Below are 19204 nucleotides of genomic sequence, written 5' to 3' on the forward strand. Positions count from 1 at the left end.
AGGAACAAATACTTGCAAGGCTGACCACAGCAGCTGCAGCACCTGAAGCTTCATTTATCCTTAGCAGTGAATTATTTTTGATGGTGGTAGCATGGTCTCGTTCTTTTAAACACTCTGCCCTTGAAACAGAAGAACAAAAGTACTTTTTATTATCAAATGCTCTTTATTTTTATCTACATCCCATTATTGCATAAAGATCGCATCTTTTTAAATATAATAAAGCTATCAAATAGGTAGACCTCATCACCCTCCCTCACACCCAAACAAGGAAAAGGTAAACCAACAGGCTGCTTCTGGGCGTTTTTTTTTTGTTGGATTTTTTTTTTTGGGGGGGGGGGGGGGGGCGCAACATGCTTTAAGAACGTAAGCACATTTCTACTTTGAATAGCAGCAGCAGCAGCTGATGTGATACTCGTTACTTGTTTAGTTTCACAAGTGCACAGACCTTTAGGAAAGCTTTGTAAAAGGCAAGTATGCAGCATATATCTCCTCAGTCATTTGCTGAAACATTTTATTGTGTTCAAGTTAATACAAATTATATTTTTCATTAACTTTGTGCTAACACCACACCAGATTTCCAATGTTTTAAAGACCCAGCTCTAGGTCTTCCAGTTCCTGAAGGAGAGCAGTTTCTTTCTGAATCTTCTCCAACTAGAACAAAAAAACAAACAAAACCAAACACAAAATGTCACAGATGTAGCTTATTATAAAATAAAACTTGAATAAACTCCATACATCTGGAACAGTACCTGATTCTTCTCTAGCTGTTTGCCCGCAGCTGCCTGTTCTTTCAGCTGCTCAATTGCCTTTAGTTTCTGGAAAAAAAACAAACACACACACACCCCATACTAAAGACAAAAATATTGGTGAACCAAGTAGAAAAGAAAGAGTCTTAGAAGTTCCTGCGCTTGCAATTGCCTGATTTACCAGGAGGCAGGTCTCAATATGGAAGGCACATTTCATTCAAGCATCTTCAAGATGCTCAGTCCAGAATTTTTCACCAATGAAAGACATTTTCTTCAAGAACAAAACCTAGAGAACAGAAGCACTTAGGCTCTGAAACAAACATCACGCATTATCTCACTGAAGGGCTACATTCAAATTCAGAAATGACTCTTCCACTATCACTATCCCTCTTCACCACACATTTTCCTCAGAAAGCTTGGACTATTAATCCAAACAGAGACCACAAAAAGCAGGAGGCAGCCAAGAGAAAAATAAAAGTCTTGATGGATTACACAGAAATGGGATTCTCTAGCCTTAACCAAAAAAGTTCCATTCTGAAATTACTTAATCCAAGATTGGCTGTCAACATCACAATCATACCATTTAGAAGTTAGGGAAGAAATCAAAACCACAGAGCATGGCTCCCTTCTCAGATCCAAGATCTAATAAACAAGCAGCCCACACAGCTGCCTCCTAAGCACAAACACCATTAAGCCATACCCATTCCTTAGCTGTGACAACTGGGTGCACATGCAGCAGCGTTCATAATAGGAGACTGGAATATTCCCCCATGCACTCATTAGGGGCTTCCACACCACAACCTCCAAGAAGATCTTTAGGAGTCCTGGCACGTGATGACCTCTAGTGTTTTACAAGATTTAAACCAACTTCCTTTTCCAAATTCAGGAAATTACCATCTGTGTAAATGCTCTCCTACTGAGCTCAAGTCACCTTACAATCAGACTAGATCTTACAGACCCATCTCTTAAGAGAAATCTGCTCTTTGTTAGAAAAAAAACCCAACCCTCACCTTTTTTAAGTTCTTTATCTTCTTGTCAACTTCAGGATCTCCTGATGTAACGGCAGGCACAGCACTCCGTGGTGCATTCTGCGATGCTGAGGATTGTGTACATTCCTGGTTCGCATCAGCTTTGGCCTCCTGTAGACAAATAAAAAAACCACATTATCTAGAACATACCTTTAATTATAAAGGGACTGAAAAATGTCTTTAGTGATTTTAAGGGACCCATTTAATATTACTTCCTTCACTAGTTTGCTGGTATACTCCAAAAATCGTAAAATGACTTGCTTTGATGTATTGCATCACCTATATATATGCTTTCCACAAAAGAAGGGTTATCTGTAACAACTCACATGCTGTTTCTTGTTTAATTTCTACTTCCTCAAGACACCAACCATACACAGCACAGGGAAATATCAGTAAGAACAACATGACAAATACATATACAAATGTTTTATAAAGCAGACTGGTGGGTCATTGCCTCTGAAGCAAAAGAAAGGGCTCAAAACCAGCATAAGAAATTAATGAAATATATTATTTAAAGAAATTATTACTTTAGAAGTTCAAAGAAATTAGAAGACTAACACTAAAAGCTGATTTTTCTCTATCTAACCAAAGAACAGCAAGTAAAGAGGTGTCACAGAACAGGCTGTCTTTGGTCTGCCCTAATAATGTGCCTCAGCCCTGACCTGCTGGGGGAACAATGAAGCAGAAGCAAGTCCATTCTTTCCTCTCATCTAACACTGAAAAAAAACCATGCAAGTTGTCCGAAGGTGAAAAGTTAGAAGCACTTAGTCTTAACGTTGATTTCTGCTAATGTTCACAGCAACTAACCAAAGCTGTTATTTTTAAGTCATCCTTTTGTACCTGCTTTAAAAAGTCTACCAGCCTGCTCCACAACTTGGCACGTGCAAGATACGTGGAGGGCTCTTGGTGCAACTAATGGTTGCTGCTCGGCAACTGAGCTGCACCATTTGTGAAAACTGATTAACATTATCCCTGAAAGAACTACTTTTGCAGTACCTGTTTCGCAGCTTTTTTTGCTTCATGTTTCCTTTGATTTTTGAGAGCTGTTTTAGAGAGTGGCTTATCACCGCTTCCCAACTGTGGTTTCATATTCTGAGGTGGCTCATCCTCATGCTGCAGGATATGCAAAATTAACAGTTAGGAAGCCTGTATTCCATGTTGGCAAGCGTGTTGCTACAAAAAGCCTGAGTGAACCCCCAAACCTACTTAAGACAGGACCATGTGCAAAGATGAACCGGAAAGAAAGAAAGAAAGAAAGGAACGAAAGGAACGAAAGGAACGAAAGGAACGAAAGGAACGAAAGGAACGAAAGGAACGAAAGGAACGAAAACAAGTATGTACCCTTTGTCTTTCAAGTAGCAGAAGACAGCGTGAAAAGGGTTTCAAACTCATCCATTGTCAAGTGCTTTGGATGGCACTATGCTATATGTCCCAAAGATTTGTTGGATTTCTGATAAAATAACAAAATCAGCATGTTTTCTATCTCAGGGGGGAATAAACCAGCACAAAATGAATGAAGCTTGGCATTTTGCTTTTGTCAACAACTTTTTAACTCAGACTAGTGACAAGAAAGGAAAAATGGGTTGCTGGGTGGAGAGATGGGGTGGGGTTTCTTGGGGGTGAAAATTGGGGGGGCTTAGTCTTCTGTTTCTTTAAGGGAACCCTTAAATGAGGAGCTGCGTTGTTTTAATGCATATGACAAGATTTCTTGCCCATGTAAGTAAACAGAATTATTTTATTTAAAACATCTTTTTCTCTACTACCTCTACTCATTGATCATTTGCAAAATCAGACATTAGCATTCTTAACAGATTCCTCACCAGTCGAGCACCAGTCGTTCCTTCAAAAGCACAAGGCTCAAAATCAAAAGTTCTCTAAGCCTTAAACATCAAGGGTGCAATTGTTAAATATGATTAGCTGCTACTCGGCCTACTTTGAAAACTTGCAGAGAAGAAATTAATTAGACAAGTAGGTCCTTCAACAGTAACCTGTTTAAACTGCAGCTGACTTGCTGACAATCAAATCTCTTCCTAGCAAGTAAATTAAAAAAAAAAAAACACCACCAACCTGTTGGGAGGGCAGTCAACCACCCATATAGCTGGGTTTAGACTGGTAAGTCAGGTCACCCAAACCAGAGGCTATCTTAACTAGAGTACCCAATTTCACCATAAACCAAATTTGCAGTTTATTATTCCAGTGCATGCTGCAGAGAGTTTTTTTTAAATGTGCAAACGACTTTGTCATGGGATAGTATTTGGACCAAAGAAATTTTAGTTTTCTATCATACATCCTTGCAAACAGTGAGCAAAGCACCGAACAGGATTATCAAGAAAACTTTTCAAAAACCCCCACAATACTACTGCCAGTCTGATGACTCTTCTAATGTCCCTCATTAAAAATATAGATGTATTTGAGACCGAACTTCAAAGACGGGCAAAGCGATGAAGTAGAACAACTTAGTTCATGTATGAAACCGTCAACTTACGAGCTTGGAACTTGTTACAGGTTTGTCTCTCAGGGCTGGAGGTCTGTATGCTTGGGCAGGCTTTGGCTCAGCACTGGGCAATTCACTTGGAACTGCCTGGTATTTTACTGCTTTCACAGGGAACACTCCATCCAAGAAGGGCTGCCAGGAAACTTGCCACATTTCTTCTTTTGATGGAACTTCATAGCTGTGTAACAGAGAGCCAGTGTAGTGCCATATCTTGTAACCATTACTGACTCGTAGCCTTGGAGCACATGTAGCTGTTACAATGTGCTCCCCGTCAGGACACCAAGCAAAGTATGTGGAATCCGAGGCTACTGGTTTGGAAATGAGTTTGTAGTTTTTAACGTCCCACACTTCCATCTGTCCCCTGAGATTTCCAAATCCTGCTAGCACTAGGATGTGTCCATGGGGGCTGTAGTAGGCAGCATTGCGAGGACCGGTTCCAAAATCAAACACAGGGTCACATTTCAGATTAAAAACCGTTGCTTTGGCAGGCATAAAACCATACACAGCACAGAACTCAACAGAATTGGGGTTCCAAACAACATCATAAATAGGACCATTTTTTGCTAAAGGAAAAGGAAAATACACAGCTATTGTTAGGAGCTTGGATCTTTTCAGTGCAAGCAAAAATAAAATTAATAGTGATAACTTCATGCTTTGCTAAAATGCTGTCATCTAATTACTGACTAAAATTAATTCTGGTAACAATAGAGATAGAAACAGCAATTTATCTTCTGATACTTTTAGTTAAGGTTTGCAACAATAACTGCAGCCATTTCAAATTACCTCTGTAGGGTCAGCATCCGCACTTTTAACAGTAAGTGTATTTTTTTCACATAAAACAATTCCTTTCCCCCACACACCCTGCTTGTTATTCAGGTATGATCTCTCAGAACATTCTCAAACTGTCCTACTGGAAGCCTGCAAAACCAGGAATTTTATACCAGCTGGACACTAATTCCTCTTCTTTTAATCTAAGAAATATTGCATAGCTCAGCTTTGTAGAGCTAAGAAATACTGATCTAAACTATCTTTGGACCATGCTCATGCACGGTATTTTATAAGACAGATTTTAAAGTGAGACAGCACACAAAAATTATTTTAGACATAATGATTAGAACTTGTCAAAAGCTATTCTGTGGGTCAGAACATTAGAAGATACTGAAGAATTAGTGATGAAACTCATGTAAAATATACAGGGGTAAATAAAACCGTAGGTCACTATAACTTTTCATAATCTGGTTATCTTTACCTGTATTTCAGAAAAATGACAAGTGCATTACTGACAATTCTTAAATCCAGATGTTGACCCAAAACAACAAACTGTTTTAAGTAATTCATTCCTGTTAGGCTAAAGCCTCAGTATCTTCAAAACTAAGCTGTATGATCACACTGTCTGTTTTTCCCTTTAAAACTTTTTAGAGGACATTAACCAAACACCACTGCAGAGACAGAGGTCTGATGGAAAATTACGTTTCTGCACATTTCACAACAGCGGGCAGCTGGAGAGATGAAGGCAGCTTTATACAGGCTTCAACAGCAAAGGCAAAGTCTGCAGCATGAGCACGGGTTAGTCAAAAGCAAAAAACCCTCTACGAACACTAACATGAAAAAAAAGGCTTCAAAACTGGACCTCAAAAGTAACCAGAAGACACAAATTTACAGGAAATGAGGCCCCACTCACTCCAAGTGCTGACCACTTGCTTTTGTTGGAAAAATTTTACAAAACAGATGTCAGCTTGTTTTTTTCCTTGAAAAGGAATAGCTAAATTGAACAAAAAATAATTATAAACCTACTGTTAAATAAAGATGCATTGGAAATAACTTCAAAGGGCGAAAGAGTTTTTAATAAGCATGTAATTAAAAAACTAGTGTTCTCAATCCCAGAAACTGCTCCCAGAGATTCTAGATATCGAGTTATAATCCTGATTATTTCTCCCCAGTGAAGTTAACAACAAAGGGAAATGGGGCACAGTACTTGCTACCACAAGGTTTGCTACAGAAGGCAAACTGGAGGTGTTCTCCCAGTCAGCAAGAAAATATATTCATGATCTCTCTACAGTCACTTAGGCATATATACTGCACACCACCCTGGTGTTTTGAAATATTTACAAGCCAGCCTCTCTACAACCCCAAACAAGACAGATGTTTAACAAACAGCTTAATACAATGAAAAAATACCACCACAGGGGAAATTAACGAATGGACTTCCAATTCAAACAAAACACTGAAGTTAAGCACACCCACTTGCTTCCCTCCAACACGTGTTTTTTGAGTCTTGGAACATTTCCCGTTTTACAATGCAAACTTCTATTTTCCAATATACTTCAAAAAATTGTGCTCTCTTTGCTCCGGTTCCTTTAGTAATGGTATCATTTGCATGTCTATAAGTGCAGGTAGGATGATTCTGTTTAGTAACATACCTTCCTGCCCATTTTGGATTCTCAGACATTAAGTTGGCTCCACTGTCCAGGTATTTCCTCAGTAAACTTGCACAGTTCCCTTCTTGTGCACGTTAACACCCTCCCAAGCAAATTATTTGTATATATTAACTGAAAGTGGGTTCGCTTTGCCACTGACATCAAGACAAGTATACCAAAGGCAGCAAGATAATTCAGCTATGAAGAAAAAAAACCAAATCAACAAAACCCACCTTACTCCAAAGTAAAAAAAAATTCTGGTGAAGGACTTTTTTTAAAGATTACTTCCTTACACTAACAAAAACCCCCTCGTACATTAAACAAAAGCTAGCGAAACACCAATTCCCACTACTGAGAGTTATAATACAATAAAAAAATGCCTGAGAGCTACTTACGCAACTGAACGACCGCACTTTCTCCATTTGTTGCAATGTAGTGCAGAGTTTGCTCTCCATAGTACGAAGCACCTGTTTTATCAACTTCTGTACTAGCTATTACTAGCACAGCAGTGGCTAATAGAATAGACATACAGTTACTCAAAACAATTATTGCAAATTATATAAACTATTTCACAAACTACAGTGAACAAAGAGAAATTAATTCAATTATGAATTCCAGTTAGTTGCTTGCATAGCTGTGCTGTTATTCTCTTCTAAATTTAATTTTTCCTAGATGTTAACCCACACAGAATGAGTACGTTCCTTTCTCAGATTGAAAGTGTAAGCTAAGTCTACCCATTCACTGCTGAATTATGTAAAAGTGAACATACTTTTGCAGCCATAAAAAAAAGGTATTAGTCTAAAGCAGAAACCAAGCATCCTGATCAGTCCTTGAATAAAATGTTTCATCAACATCTGTTACACCCAAAATTGTGTGCCTACATGTGGTTTCCACACATAATACCCTCCCTCTATTCCAAACAATCTGGGGTTGAAGTAAAATGTTTTTTACAAAATTATTCTGAAACATCTCATTGTTAACAAACAGCAAATCACAAAGGACTGTGCAAGTCATCCCAATCGTGATACGTCTGTGTATATACAGTTTTACAGATTAAGAATGGTTTATACTCAGGTATAATCTTATGTTTACTGTCTAAATACATCACAGAATGCTAAATTAAATTTAAATTTGCTATTCAACTTCAAAATTTACCAACATGTAGAATATTCTCAGTTACGATACACAAAGTCATGGAAACCAACACAGGGAAGTTACCAGCACTACAGGGTAATCAGAATTCTAATTCATTGCATTGGTATTAACAGCTATCTTCCGTATTTATCTGCACGTGCAAATTAAACGCAAAACCCACACAGAAAAAGTAAATCTAAAATGGGTAGAATATAAAAGTTTAAATAGACAGCTGTTATACCTTTTTTGTTCCATAGCATCGTCACCTTGTCAGCTTTAAAGAAACTTTTATTGGCTAGTGCAGACTGAGGGCCACCAAAGTTGGGATACTGATAGAGTCTAACAAATGATGGTGCACCTTTACTGCCCGGCACATATACAGCAACCTAGAACAAACCCATGACATTTTATTGCAGATGATATTCTTGGTAGCACAGGGTCTATTCACTATTAGCAATCTGTACTAAAATCACAGTAATTTTATTTTTTAAGAAAAACAAAACAAAACAAAAAAAATGGAAATAACATCAGAGGTACCTTGGTTGGCTGTGCTCCTGGAGATAACACGAAATCATTAACCTTTTGCAAATGTAGTTTATTTGCAATAGTATCTGGGGGGGGGGGGGGGGCAAAAAAAAAAGTCACAGATGTGATTATGTTAATGACAAGTGACATTAGCCTGGATTACTTAACTATACCTTCTTACGGGCCTGTATCATGAATAATAAAGAACAGTATATACAACGATAAAGGATTTCTTTTACTAGGCAAACAACCATTACGCTCCCATTTCATCACAGATTTTTCTTTACAAAACCAACCTGAACCAAACCTAGGCCTGAAATCCAGTATTTGGAAGTTCAAATAGCAAAGAAACTTCTGAACCCCACACCAACATAGCTTGTGTTTTAAGCAAGGCACAGTGTTCTTCATCCTATCTGTGCTGACCTCAGAGGAAGCAGCATCAGTCATGCCCAGCTAACATGCACCATTACCCAGAGCCAGGGGTTCTTCCCTCACACCTTTACTGGATGCTTCTTCCTGATCAGAAGAATTCACAAAGACCTGTTCCATGCTGAACATTGCCCCTTTACACAAACAACATAGGGGAAACGCATTAAAAACTGCATTAAAAGCAGCAACCCACAACCTCATTACAGCAAGGAAGTCTTATCTGAGCAGCAGACCTCGTGCAGGAACAGACAATCCCTGCTTCCCAAGTATAGCTTCGTTAACATCAGTAGGGCTAATTCTCAGGAAACTGTAACTCTCATAGGCTGCATTTTTAGCCTCCAGAATAATTCTTTTTTCAGCTTTATTTAAAACAAAACAAAAAACGACCAAAATCACACCCCCAGCAGTTTTCTTTTAGCCCTTTAAATTTTTGTTCCAATTCATTTTTATCTTCCTGCTTTTTTCTTCCCCTTTCCCTCTTCAACATCTATTGACTCAAAATATTCTATCAATATAAATTTTCTCATGAGTCATTTTTTTGGTACAATGAACAAATGGCACGATCATTGACAGAATACACACAACCCAAAGAAGCAATCATAGATCACATCCTCTACTGACAAATCTCTGGATCTCATTAAATGAGGAACAATAAAGAATCAGGCCTCTGAAAATTAGATGCACTTTGTACTAGCTAAGTCACTGAAGAAATAAACAAGAAAGTGAAAACATACTTCATTAAAATATAATGATTCTGAATTACAAATTCAAATAGAATGTAGGCAATATTTAAAATAGAAAGCAAGCAAAAGAAGAAGTGAGGAAAAAAACCAGAACAAGCCACTCAAAAGAAGACACCTATATGGAATGCAATGAAATGTATAGAAATACTTGCATACTGAAGTTGTTGTTTTCAAAAAAGTGCACTTCATTATTTACATTCCTGGCACAAATGCTTTCATCATCTGCCCAGCAAGGACACCTACATTTAAAGAAAAAAAATTAGAAATACTAAATTATGTTCATCTTCAGCAGTCTAGGACTTTTTTTTCCCCCCTCCACTTTTAAAGCCATGGAAATTCAAACATGATACATATTTCAAGCGGATAAATGACATCTGCTAAATAATATATATATAGCTATACTTAGTTATTGTCTCCCTAACTTTCTCTGTGGTACAAAACAACAGTAAACTTATACTAAGAAATGAACAATTATGGTTACATACAAAGATACAAGTGCAGATATTTACTTTCAGCTAGTAGCAGGCAGTATTTTGAAAGCAAACAACACACTAAAAGCTCTATTTAACCTGGATCAGATTTTGGAAAGCACAGTTCTTTTCCAGATGCTAACTGTTTGTAATGTTATTTACCAGTTCTGCAACTTTTTCTGGATGAAAGACTTTAAGCATTTTCCAGTTTTCACATCATAAAGTTGCAGGTTGGGCAGCCCCGCTGTGCCGTCTTTAGCAGCTGCAATAAAAACATGGATTACAGGAGTGGTCTCTGGGGATTAAATCTGCTTCACCGTCATGACATTCCATCTCATGATTCTACAAGCAACCAAACACGCTTACAAACTTCTTACAAGAAGCACCTTCCCCCTGAGGGACTAAATCCTAGACTGCTAATTGCCTTACACATTAATATAAATCCTTCCACAGTCTTTCAGTCTGCAGGAAGAACTAACATTTGGAAGTGTAGGGTTTCTACTCCCCATTACAAGACTAGGACCACCAACACTAGCACAGCTTCTTTTATGCGTGTTTTTTAATCAAAATCAAAAGCCACGCTCTTGGCAAACACCACAGGTATGTTCTCCATTCCTACATTTTGTTCTGACAAGAATACAATGCATTTTGCCCATCACACTGCAGTCACGGCTCTATCTGTGAGCTGTACAAAATGGTTCTGTGGGTTTAAACTCTCTACCCTCCTACTTATTCTGGATGCTACAGCCTGCCCACTTCTACCAATGATCTGGAACAGACCTTCCAACAGTTCTCTTCACAATCTGGCATCAGTTCTGTCACTTGTGCCCGTCTTTTCCTACCACCTGTCCCAGACCACCCCTCCCACACACTCAGCCTGTGGCCAGCTCTGTCTGTGTAAGGAAGCATTTACACCGCCTACTTCAGACACACAACTTGGATGTAACCTAAATCAGGAACATAAACTCCGCAGAGAGGCAGAGGAGAGAAAAAAAGCCCTCTGGACAACGGAGAACACTCAAGTCAGCTAGGCCCAGTGGAGGACATGACTACTCCGAGACAGCTTACAATTTTACTTGTCTATACATGACTATAAACTGCTTGAACAGCATATGACTCAAGCACACTCTTTGCACTAAGATCAGTTAGCAATTTTTAGAAACATGTGATTTACATAATAGAGTAATTGTTAGCACATGCACTCTGATTTAGCGTTTATAAGAACGGTCAATACCAGATGCTTTCAGAAGATGGATCCCTCCCTCCTCCACTATGTACTTGATTACCCATATAATTTTCTGTGTACTTTCTATACTGCTCATTTAGCCAATAAACATGCTACAGTGATAAATCAGGTAATAGAAAACCTGCAAACCAAATTAAAATATGCAGTTAGCCCGTGTACTTTTACAGCTGGTAAAATACTCACTTGTATAAGCCTGCCACGTTGCCAGAACATTATTCTTTGGCGAGAATTCAAGGCAAACTGCCTTTGGAAGATCGAAAGAACGCAGTAATGCAGCATTGGTGACATCAACAATATTTACTCTGGAACCAAAAGATGCTATTTCAATAAAGCATGCTTAGACTAGTTCATTAATAGCCAAGGTAACTTCACATATTTGACTCTTCTAGATCTATCCCAGATTTGGCCAATGTAACAAAAATAGAAGAGGTTTTTTCCCCCTCCTGCTTCTACTAAATCTTTGCAAGAACACATTTTCAAACCAGATACCCAAGCATAACCGAAGCCAAATGAAACCGTGGGTCAAAACACATCACGTATTTTTATCTGCAACATCTAAACTCTGAACAAGAGACAAGCTATACTCTATTTCTATAGAGTCCACCCACACTCCGCCAGTGCTAAAGCTGAGGAACAGCCAACAGAAAGATTCTAAGTGAGTTAAAACATGCCTTCATCCCATGTATTTTTAAAGCTTTTTATCTATAAGGATACAGCATTCAACATTTGGGATTTTTGAGGTCGGGGGACGCAGGGAGACCTGAACAATAAAAAGCAAAGGTCAGACAGCTGAACAAAAAAGTTCAAGCAGCACCTCTGAACACTGCATATTAAAGATCTGCCACATACGGAGTCCAAAGAAACAAAAAAAGATGCATCCTAGCCATTGCTGTTCTCAGAAACTGCACTAGGAGCCTGTTCCTCATCACCTCGCTAACTGTTCCCCCTCAAAAATGAAGGAAGACAGACAGCCCCCAGAACAAAGAGGTATAACGGACCAGAAATGTTTGCCATTTGGAATATTCTCATTTCAAGTATGGGTACCTGGATATACAACCTGGTTGTTTGAAAAACATTTTTCCCCACAAATATTTTCTGGAAACGGACCTTTCCAACTGACAAAAAAATGAAGTTTTTAATGAAAAACGAAGAGTCTGAATACTTTGGAGAACGAGGAACAACAGTGGAAGTAATGAATCCTACATCTGTGTTTCCTACTATAAAAGAAATGGTTAAATGGCATTGCTAAATACTTTTGCAGGGGGGTTTTAACCTGTTAATAATAATACCAACATTTCAGAAGAAGCCTTATCACCTCTTTAGAGCAGCAACCCCATGGTGCACTCTTATGTGAAGGATGATCTCTAGTGAACTCTATAATGCACCTGGTCTATAAGAGTCCTGTGATATTTGTACATGAGGTACATAAGACTAGTCATTTTCTGTGAACTTTACTAACAGATTAATCCCAGAGAACCAGGTACTCTGTTACTGGGAACTATGAACAAAAAAACCAAATAAAGCATATCCAGATTCCGTGGGAATGGGTGCGTTATAAATATGAGAAAAATGGCAAATATTTCATCTGATATTCAGGAAACAAAGCCGCTACTGTGGATAAGGCAAAAATAAACTGCACTTAAAGCGTGTATGCAAACACTTGCATTAACAGCATAGCCTTTACACAGACAAGAGTACATGGGGCATAACTGATCCAGTTTATTTAACACAGACTACACGACTAATATGATAAAATGCACCTACTTTTCTCCATTGCACCAGGAAAAGAGGGAACCATCCTTGCTAAAAGCAACAGCTTTGCAGTTTTTTCCAGAATCCCTAAAGAAATAAGTAACTCACATTAACACTCAAACGTACCACATAAATTATTTTTGACAAAAACAAAAACCAACACACCAATTTTCCCGCTGTGCTTCTGAGTAGCGCTTTTTAACACTGCAATCTACTCTGCAATTGTTCAGCGATTATAACCTGGGCAGTGAGAAGTCAGGCACTGACAGTAAGAAAAAACTAATTTATATTTACAAATTTTTCAATTCTGGAGTCCATCTTTACTTTTTAGAAATTTATTTCTTTTCTGCAAAAGATCAAAAATAGCTGTAGTAACAGTACCTTTGAAATGATGTGCTCTCTGTGAAACTAGGTGGCCCATTCACCATATAAAGCCCTTCGGATCCTCTCACTGGAAGAGTAAACAAATATAACTACTCATTTCAAATCTGGAAAACTGTCCAAAGCAAAAAAGCTTTTTCTAATTTGTGAACCTCAAGACCTGCACACACGTTTCCCCTGCTTGCATTTTAGAGTAAACAAGAGACAGGATTGTAACGGACATTCATAAGGTAGCACGTGCCAAGACACCTGTCTTCATCCAAGGCAGCTGGCAGGATTAAAACACAGGACAGAGGCAGTGAAGGGGCAGAGCCAAGCTGAGCTGTCAGCCACAGCACCAGAAGCTCTGACACACAATGCACAGGCAACTGAGGCACCAGTTTGCTGTACACCTCTGCAGATGCACAGCGACCGGCCAGCACCACTGCAGAGCCAAGGACTGAGGCGGGACTGCTGCCACCAGTCCCAGCCTTCCCACACCCACAGCCCTGCAATCCACTCCCCGCTTCAGCTGGCGTGGCCCCTCCAGTGCAGCCTTCCACACAGGGTCGGTCCACGCACTGGCTGGTCCCTCTGCCACAGGAGCACTGATGTCAGTGCAAAGGGAACAGAACTGCTACAGAAGGTAGCAGGGCAGGGTGGGACAGACCCAAAGTAGGTGTGTGGCAGAGGGGCTGAGGGGAGGCACCCCTGGAACCCCCCACCATACCCCTGCTCCGTCAGGGCCACTGACAGCAGGCTGTGGGGCTGTGCCCAACTGGGAGGTGAGGACCCCCGAGGACAGGGATCCACAGCCCCTCTGGACAGCCTGCGCCTGCATTCCATCTCAAAGTAAAATAGTTTTTCTTGTATTTAAATGCAATTTCCTGGATTTCAGTTTAAGCCTATTGCCTACTGTCCCATCACTGGGTACCACAAAACGAGAGCCTGGCTTCATCTCGCAGGATGACCTCAAGCTACAAAAGAGTTGCACCTGCATGAGGAAGGAGGCTGGGAGGACATCTTGCCCTAAAATGGCCGATGGTCCTCAGCTCCCAACCCTGCTGCAGGAGGCCCTTTCAGGAAGCCCAAATTGCAGAGGCTGAAAATGCTCCATCACTGCAAGAGCCACACAAGAGCCCTGCACAACAGAGTGGGAAAGGGTGGCCTAGATACCCCCTAAAACAAGGATTAGCTGCCTAAACACAGGAAGAGCATTTGCCAAAGAAATATTATGTTGGACTGGGGTTTTTTTGCTAACATGAGACAGGATTTGCCCTATTGTTAGTTTTAACATTGAAGTTCAACTTGGAGAATACAAGGTGTGAAAGAAATGTTAATATAAAATATGTTTCATTTTTTCAGAGACATTGCCATGTTCATGACATCAGAAAACAAACAAGAAATAACGACAGACTCACACTAAATCATCCAGTTGTGCTACAAGCATATTGAAATTCAAACTTAAACAACGAAACAGGCAATTTTTATGTAGGCACTAGCTGTCTTTTATGCATTTTCTTGGGACACCAAAGATGCCTGCTGAGGTGGCAATTTTATACTGTCAAACACGACTCAAGAAAGCATGATCTGCGCTAGCTCAAGCTGCATGTTCAGCAGCTGTATTATTCTGAGGGCACGTTAGGGCCAGCAGCGTGACAGCAGGACGGCAGTGCTCCCGCTCAGCCAGGTCAGCCCGTACGTGAACCATGCGATGGAATCCACGTGCCAACACAGCAACACCCAGACGACAGTAACATCTGCCACCAAACCTTACGCTGCTCTTCAGAGCTGTTCTTTCAACTACCAAGTACCTTACCTCTCCTCATAGCACTTTGGAAAGTAACAAATAGGAAGTGTTTTAAGCAAGAGTTTAAAACATTAGTTTGCTAGATTTCAAATCTCCACCTGCTCTGTAGCCCTGTAAGTCACTGGGGGAACACCATGTCCCTAACATACCTCTGGAGTATGTTTTAACAACACTTTAAATACGATCCACTAGCTTCACACCCCTGCCCTGAGTCTATTCTCCAGGTCCTCCATCAGACTCCCAAGAAAAATTGAGATCCAAATTTGCAGCAGATCGCAGACAGCAGTGCACAGTCCAAAACCCATCCTGCGCAACTGCAGTCCCTGATGTGCCCAAATGAGGATAAATACCCTGGCGTTTAATGCTTAGAGACACTCCAGAAAGAAAAAATGCGTGTCCCTTGCGTTACAGGCAACTTAAAAAGTAAAAGAGAGGGAAAAGGCGGGCTGCCTCTCAGAAGGCAGCGACGAGCCCACGATGTGTGGCGAAGTCATCCAGAGCTCGGCTCGCTGCGGAGGCCCTACTAGGCCGGTGCCCGTGGCCTCCAACCCTGGGGGCGCCAGCCCCTGCCGCCAGCCGCCCCAGGCCACAGTGCCTCCGGGACCGCTTCACCGGCTGCCCACACGAGAAAGGCAGGCAGCTCCGCGGGGCGGACCACTGGCGGCTGCCCAGGCGAGAGAGGGACGGGGGCAGGCAGCCGGCAGCCGGCGCCCGCAGGGAAAGGCCCGGCGGCACTCTGCCCTGTCCTCCGAGCGCGGAGAGGGGGTTGGGCCCGGCCCGGCGGGCAGAGCGGGAGGCAGCGGGGCCCAGGGCCAGCCACGCCGCGGCCGGGGGAGAGGACCCGCGGAGGACACGGGCACGGCACAGCCCCTGCCCGGCCGGGCCCAACGTACCTGCCAGCAGCGGCGCGGGGAGCACCATCTTTGGCTCGGCGGGGCCGGGGCTGGGGCCGCGTCCGGCTTCCGCTTCCGGGGGAGCGGCGGCGCGGCCGCCCCAGAGACGTCCACGTCGTGCGGGGCGGGGGCGGGCACCGGCGCGTAACGCGAGGCGCCGCTTCCGCCCGCTGACCCGGAAGTGCCGCCGCCAGGCGCGCGGGTTGGCGGCAAGAGGCGGCCCCGCCCCCGCGCGCGTGTTTCCGGCGGGCGGCGCCGCGCGGTGCTGACGCTGGCAGCGGGCGGCGCGCGAGGCCGAGGGAGCGGAGCGGCGGCGGCCCGGGCCGGCCGGGGGTCGCACCATGGTGGCCAAGCAGCGCATCCGCATGGCCAACGAGAAGCACAGCAAGAACATCACGCAGCGCGGGAACGTCGCCAAGACCTCGGTGCGCGGGGGCCGGGGCGGACGGGGGGTGGGCGGCGGGGCCGGCGGTGGCGGTGGCAGTGACGGCGGTGCTGTGCCCGCAGAGGACGGCCCCGGAGGAGAAGGCGTCGGTCGGGCCCTGGCTGCTGGCGTTGTTCATCTTCGTGGTTTGCGGATCAGGTAAGCGGGCGGGGCAGGCGCGGGCGGGCGGGCCCCGGTGGCGACTCGGGCCTGCCCGCCGGCCAGCGCCCAGCTCCTCTGCTCTCTTGCAGCCATCTTCCAGATCATCCAGAGCATCCGGATGGGCATGTGAAGGGGCGCCGAGCCCCGCCCGCGCCCCCCGGCGCTGCCATGGACTGTGCCCCCCCGGCCCGTGGCGGCGGCTGCTGGGGGGCAGCGCCCGGCATTCCAGGTCCCTTCGCCAGTCATTCCGAGTTTCCTAGCCCCTGCCACAGTGCCTTGAACAGCACCACATGTACAAAGCAATAAAATTATATTGTTGATCTACAATCGTGGACCTGCTTATTGGGCGAGGCACGCAGCCCTGCTGGCCCTGACACGCCGAGCTGCGCGCGGCCTGGACACTGGGCCCGGCCTCCAGAGTAGTCACGGTCTCTGTAGCTGGAAGTGGTTCTGCTCGAAGGCGGGAGCCAGGATTGCCAGAGCAGCCAGAGCACGAGCTTGAAGCACGTCTGTGACGCCACGGCCAGCTGCGCAGCGCTCCGCGGCTGACCCCTCTGCCTCGCCCTCTCTGTACGCATAGAGTAGTCTCACTGCAGCATGCGGCAGTGCCCTAGCGCTCGCACGCTTATCATGACGCAAAGCTTTACCCTATGCCTCCTGTCCTAATAAACACGAAATGCTTGTTTGTATAGAGTTAGTGGGTGTTACTTAATTAGAAACCAGCACGACCGAGCCGCAGCTGTTTCTGACATAACCCGATGCCGAAGTTTCGCAAACCACAAGCGGCTTGGGCCAGAGCTGCCGGCTCGCCGAGCCTCTCCTGGCTGCAGGCCACGACTGTGCTGTAAATACTTGGACAACTTTCAACAAGTGGTGACAGTTTTGAGTTTTACAACGTTGTATGGGAATGTTTTGTGCAGGTACAGGGGCCCTACCCTGCCGCTCCCGCCCACAGCTCTGCTTATGTGTGCAGCATCTGCAGAGTGTGGCGTGTCTTGCGATATATATTTAATCCTATTTAAGGTAGATCCTGCTTTCAACTGTTTTGCCTAACGATGGACCCAGTACTTAACTGCTTTCCTGCAGATGATTGCAGTTCCTTCTTAGTGATGCTGAAGAAAAAAAAAAAAAAAGCCCTCCTTACATCTGTGGATGACTGTAACTCGAGATCACTGGAAAATGCTGCTATCGATAGTATGTTGTTGCTGATAGCCTGGGCTTTGCGTTGGCCCCTCGCTGTCCGCTGTGGTAACAAACGGCAGCCCAAAATCAGTCTGCTGTTGTATGCAGTTGCTAAAGGAAGATTCCTTTTTTCAGGTTTCTTAGAAGACAAATTAAAAACCTGGTTACACCAGAAGTAATAGGAAAAAAAGTTTCTGTAGAGATTAATTAAATGCCTGTTGGCCGTGAAAGAGCAGATCTTTTGTATGACTTGTCTTATTACCGTATGATATTATTGGGACTGGTGTGAAGCAGCGCGGCCAGCCGAGTATGCCCCCAGACTGAGCCGTGCAAGGTAACATGCATTCCCTGTTCTTGGATGCTTGTATTTTGTAAGTGGTGGCAGCGGGGGGAAGTATGTATAATCCCTGATTTTAAATAAAAGTTCCTTTTCAAGTGCGAGTTGTGTTCATTTTGAGGTTGGCAAAACGGTGCCTTGCTGGGTGTTGAAGCTAGAGTGCTTCCTGCCGAGTGCAGCTTAATTAGCTTCTTCCCCAAGATGAGTCCCTTTGGCACAGGAAAGCCCCGTGTTTGGCTGTGCTGGGGTCTGGCCGTGCCAGTGCTGCTGAGCCATGGGCTGAGGGGTCTGGCCATGGAAGCCACCTGGCACCGCTCCCCTTCCCCTTGGGGGCCAGCCCCTCTCCCTGCGGGGTCCTGCAGCCGGCCACGTGGTAGCCCAGTGTGCTTTCTCCACTGCTGGCATTGCTGGATTCAAAGGGCAGAACCGCATCATTAGTCACATGCAAATAAAGGGATATGCAGCGGCTGCTTTTGTTGTCGTTACAGCCTGAACAACAACCCGTGTCTGACAGAGCAGGGGCCAGTGATGGCCTCCACCAGATAACTACAGTTTGGCGCATCGTGCTGCTCGAAAAGTGCTATTGGATTGGAACAAAAACATTCCGGGGTGCTCCACATTGAAAAGTGGTGAAAGTGGCGTTGCAGCCAAGAACAGTGACTGCACAAGGGGTGAGAAGGAGCTGCAGCTCGCAGCCGCTTTCGCGATGAGCTGACAAAACAAGAGGGAGGTCATTCCTCAGGATATGGGGTATTAAGTATCAGGAAAACACAGAAGGGGGACAGGGCAAATCACTGTAGGAGCTGTGCGATGAGTGGTGTCTGCTTGCTTTGTCGGTGGCCTAAGCCCTGGCAGGGGGGGTCTCGAGCGGTGTTCACTCTAAGGTGACAGCTGAGGGGACGTGGATCATCCCAGGTTATTTCTTCCAGGCAACAGGTCTTTTATTTTACAATTTTGCATTACACTGGAAGAGTGACTTGATTTGAGCATGTGAAACCACTACAAAATTTGCTTTGACCAACAGACTCTATGTGCTCGGAAAGATCCAACTG

General features: G+C 43.7%; 2 protein-coding genes across 2 annotated transcripts; one reads left to right on the forward strand and one right to left on the reverse strand.

The window, feature by feature from the left end:
* Nucleotides 1-494: 494 nt before the first annotated feature.
* Nucleotides 495-16414, reverse strand: EIF2A (eukaryotic translation initiation factor 2A). The gene is made up of 14 exons (XM_040613448.1): nt 16048-16414; nt 13366-13435; nt 12997-13071; nt 11416-11534; nt 10149-10248; nt 9673-9755; nt 8357-8430; nt 8061-8205; nt 7081-7197; nt 4260-4831; nt 2771-2887; nt 1757-1885; nt 750-815; nt 495-651 (listed from the first exon to the last, which is right to left on the reverse strand). The coding sequence occupies exons 1-14, from the start codon at nt 16412-16414 to the stop codon at nt 586-588; spliced, it is 2100 nt and encodes a 699-aa protein (XP_040469382.1). The 3' UTR covers nt 495-585.
* On the forward strand, nt 16360-17322 carry SERP1 (stress associated endoplasmic reticulum protein 1). Its single transcript, XM_040613451.1, has 3 exons — nt 16360-16472; nt 16555-16630; nt 16723-17322. The coding sequence occupies exons 1-3, from the start codon at nt 16389-16391 to the stop codon at nt 16761-16763; spliced, it is 201 nt and encodes a 66-aa protein (XP_040469385.1). The 5' UTR covers nt 16360-16388; the 3' UTR covers nt 16764-17322.
* Nucleotides 17323-19204: the final 1882 nt, after the last annotated feature.

The sequence above is a fragment of the Falco naumanni genome, chromosome 13, assembly GCF_017639655.2.
Source record: "Falco naumanni isolate bFalNau1 chromosome 13, bFalNau1.pat, whole genome shotgun sequence".
Classification (NCBI taxonomy): domain Eukaryota; kingdom Metazoa; phylum Chordata; class Aves; order Falconiformes; family Falconidae; genus Falco; species Falco naumanni.